We start from the raw sequence: 1,884 nt of genomic DNA on the forward strand, positions 1-1,884 counted from the left end.
CATCTGCCACGCTGATCCTCAACACTGGGGCCCCTCAGGAGTGCGTGCTTAGTCCCCTCCTGTACTCCCTGTTCACCCACAACTGCGTGGCCAAACACGACTCCAACACCATCATTGTTTGCTGATGACAAAACAGTGGTAGGCCTGATCACCGACAACGATGAGACAGCCTATAGGGAGGAGGTCAAAGACCTGGCAGTGTGGTGCCAGGACAACAACCTCTCCCTCAATTTGAGCAAGACAAAGGAGCTGATTGTGGATTACAGGAAAAGGCAGGCCGAACAGGCCCCCATTAACATCGACGGGGCTGTAGTGGAGCGGGTCGAGAGTTTCAAGTTCCTTGGTGTCCACATCACCAACAAACTATCATGGTCCGAACACACAAAGACAGTCGTGAAGAGGGCACGACAACACCTTTTCCCCCTCAGGAGACTGAAAAGATTTGGCATGGGTCCCCAGATCCTCAAAAAGTTATACAGCTGCACCATCAAGAGCATCTTGACCGGTTGCATCACCGCCTGGTATGGCAAATGCTCGGCCTCCGACCGTAAGGCACTACAGAGGGTAGTGTGTACGGCCCAGTACATCACTGGGGCCAAGCTTCCTGCCATCCAGTACCTATATACTAGGCGGTGTCAGAGGAAGGCCCAAAGAATTGTCAAAGACTCCAGTCACCCTAGTCATAGACTGTTCTCTCTGCTACCGCACGGCAAGTGGTACCGGAGCGCTAAGTTTAGGTCCAAAAGGCTTCTTAACAGCTTCTACTCCCAAGCCATAAGACTCCTGAACAGCTAATCATGGCTACCCGGACTATTTGCATTGACCCCCCTCCTGCTGCTACTCGCTGTTTATTATCTATGCATATTCACTTTACCCCTATCTACATGTACAAATTACCTCAACTAACCTGTACCCCTGCACATTGACTCGGTACCGGTACCCCCTGTATATAGCGCCTCGTTAGTGTTACTTTTTATGATTTTTTACCTTAGTTTATTTAGTAAATATTTTCTTAACTCTTTCTTGAACGGCATTGTTGGTTAAGGGCTTGTAAGTAAGCATTTCATGGTAAGGCCTACACCTGTTGTATTTGGCGCATGTGACAAATACAATTTGATTTGATTTGATTTGGACTTCAGTAGTCAGGTGCCATTTTAACCCCATAAATACAATAAAAACAAGTGCCTACCTCTGGGATTGAACACACGACCCTCGGAGTCCGGAGTCCGGAGCTTGCGCTTTACGCCTATCTGTCATCCCCGTCCACAACGCAAACCCAACGCCTACTTGGCGGTAATAGCGCTCACCGTTGCCCCTAGTGGCCGGTTTTGAAGTCTCCCAACATTCTGGGGACCTGGACGAACGTCGACTATCGCCTTGGATCTCGAGTAACTTGGCTTGAGTATGCGTGTGTGTGTGTGTGTGTGTGTGTGTGTGTGTGTGGGACAGTGTAACGTGGGGTGAGACTGACCTTGCTCCCACTAGAGAGAGGAAGGGTCTCTTGTCCTTGTCGTTGGCCTGTGTCGTCTTTACACCGTTGTCTAAGATCATCCCAGCCTGCACAAGCGCACGCACACACACACACACACACACATACATTTCCAGTCAAGGAGCCAGCTATCAGCCAACAGATATGAACAACAGATAGCCTTGAAGGTGTCTCCTTGTCTTGATGCTGCTGGGTTATGTATGCTTGGCTGTGAGAACACTTAGGGTGCTTCCCACATGGCACCCTATTCCCTACATAGTACAGCCCGGGCCCTGGTCAAAAGTAGTGCACTATGTGGGGAATAGGGTGCCATTTGGGACCGATCATCTGAGTCGCCTATAGCAACAACACAACAGCCTCCAAGGTGATCTCTCTCTTTCTCTCTCTCTCTCTAA

At 49.7% G+C, this 1,884-nt stretch overlaps 1 protein-coding gene across 1 annotated transcript in view; it reads right to left on the minus strand.

Annotated features, from left to right (window-relative positions):
• LOC311116334 (cell migration-inducing and hyaluronan-binding protein-like) overlaps positions 1-1,557 on the minus strand; it is a gene marked incomplete at its 5' end in the record, with an annotated part of 14,276 nt that extends 12,719 nt beyond the window's left edge. Inside the window, 1 exon segment of the mRNA XM_084191428.1 lies at positions 1,472-1,557. Coding sequence (XP_084047554.1) covers positions 1,472-1,557 — 86 coding nt within the window.
• Positions 1,558-1,884: the final 327 nt, after the last annotated feature.

Source organism: Coregonus lavaretus (assembly GCF_964263955.1).
Source record: "Coregonus lavaretus genome assembly, contig: HAP1_SCAFFOLD_1933, whole genome shotgun sequence".
NCBI classification, from domain to species: Eukaryota; Metazoa; Chordata; class Actinopteri; order Salmoniformes; family Salmonidae; genus Coregonus; species Coregonus lavaretus.